Below are 1,968 nucleotides of genomic sequence, written 5' to 3' on the forward strand. Positions count from 1 at the left end.
AGTTGTCTTGACAGAGTCAAAATGACGACTTTTTATGCATAAACAATAAATATGATTTTTAAGGACCTGTGAGTTCCGATCTGATGCATTTGCTATTTTTGGATTAATTTATCCAAAATCCACCCGGGCATTAAATGTATCCAAAATCCACCTAGGCATTAACTTTTAAGAGCAGTGAGTGCTTTCACATTTTTAGTTTATCACTTGAACAAAGAAAAAAAAAGAAAAAAAAAAAGAAAAAAATATATATTACCAGTTTAATCTAATTTAGTCTCATTGTTGCAAGAGAAATTGGTTTATTGTAGAAATATTCTTACAGAAGCATTAGTGGATATTAGAGAGTAAAAATGATTCTACTAAAAAAGGAAGCAGAAAAGCAAAAGATAAAAATAATAACGTCATAAAGGGAAGCATTAATAAAGTATATATATATCAGCACATATACAAAGCTTGCAGATGCATCCATAATAAAAACAGCAACACATAACAAATATATATTTTTTTAAATCTATTAGGAGATTTGAACCTTGAGCAACCATGGTGAAGATTTTTGTGGGAGGAGTATCTCCATCTGCATCCCCTGAGGAATTAAAGAAACTCTTTGAGAGGTATGGGCAAGTAAATGAATGTGACATCCTTAAAAATTATGCCTTTGTTCACATGGAAAGAGAACAGGATGCTCATCTTGCTATTGGTGAGCTACACAAACAGGAGTTCTACGGCTCCCACCTCACAGTGGAATACGCCACCTCCAAAATACGTAACGCTACCAAAATCTATGTGGGCAATGTCTCAAGTAGAGCAACTACATCACAAATAAAAGAACTTTTTGAGAAGTTTGGCAAAGTAGTTGAGTGTGACATTGTTAAGAACTATGCCTTTGTGCACATGGCCAAAGAGAGAGAGGCTATGGATGCCATTTTACGCCTCAACGATACTCCTCTGGAAGATCAAAAGATATTTGTGACACTATCCAAAAGCAACAATGTCTCAAAAAATTCTAAGGTTGTGCCCACAGTTGTGATGGCAACTCCATCTCCTGCTCCCCCACCCGCTTTTTACTTCCACCGTGGACGTCTACCAGCACCTCCACCTCCCTTTCCATCTTACTCACCTCGTTCTTGGTACGAGAGGGAGTACTATGAGCGGTACTCCTATGACTTCTATGATAGGAGTGGACTGGGAGCTCGTGCTGCATTTGACAGGTCCCTAACTCCAGCAATGATGGCTGCTGCAGCCATTCCTACAGTTCCTTTTACAGCTCCTCCTCCTCCCCCACCACCATCCATTAGTGGAGCCTTGGCTGCTGCATACAGAGACAGAAGTCCTGTAGGAAGAACAACAGCTGCAGCAGCAGTTGTAGCACAATATGCAGATCCATATGGTGCCTCTCAAGCCTATAGCCAGAGCTTCAGTCAAGCTTATGTCTCTGCTTTCTCTCAGTACAGCATGGAAGCAGCGGCCTACAGTCCAACAGAATACTATGATAAATATGCCAATGGGTACACAAGCCAGTACAGCCAAACCTACTGAGCAGTGGCACTTTTACTTGGGTACATACAGGGGTCAAGTCGGGCGGGAATGCATGGGAACGGAGTTCCTGCACTATTTTTGCAGGAGGAACTAAGTTCCCCCTGGACAGAGAACAGAAACTCTGCAGTAAACACTGCTGCTGCTGGTAGGAGGAGCTGGAGCACAGTCTGGTTAGAGGTATAGTAAGATCCTTTAGTAATGGGCAGTAACATTTCATACAATACACTAAATGCAAGCCTGTCAGCGGTCCTGCTGTTTGATCACACCGCAATGTGTGAAACTCATGGTGCTTACACTTCTGTGCGACTTGCACTGGGGTTACTTAGCTCCCCTCAGCAGAAATAGGACAATTGCACCTTAAGAGGGTGAGAGGCTGTGACAGAAGAGGAGTCTTAGGCCCAAAGGCAACCATTCAACCCTTAATTGGTTTTAATT

General features: G+C 41.7%; 1 protein-coding gene across 1 annotated transcript; it reads left to right on the forward strand.

The window, feature by feature from the left end:
- Nucleotides 1-537: 537 nt before the first annotated feature.
- On the forward strand, nt 538-1,533 carry LOC128635774 (RNA-binding protein 4B-like). Its single transcript, XM_053688888.1, has one exon. It carries the CDS (start codon nt 538-540, stop codon nt 1,531-1,533), a length of 996 nt encoding a protein of 331 aa, XP_053544863.1.
- Nucleotides 1,534-1,968: the final 435 nt, after the last annotated feature.

The sequence above is a fragment of the Bombina bombina genome, chromosome 7 (assembly GCF_027579735.1).
Source record: "Bombina bombina isolate aBomBom1 chromosome 7, aBomBom1.pri, whole genome shotgun sequence".
Classification (NCBI taxonomy): domain Eukaryota; kingdom Metazoa; phylum Chordata; class Amphibia; order Anura; family Bombinatoridae; genus Bombina; species Bombina bombina.

Coding starts and splice junctions, on each gene's coding strand:
- LOC128635774 (XM_053688888.1), top strand. CDS start 538: ATGGTGAAGATTTTTGTGGGAGGAGTATCTCCATCTGCATCCCCTGAG.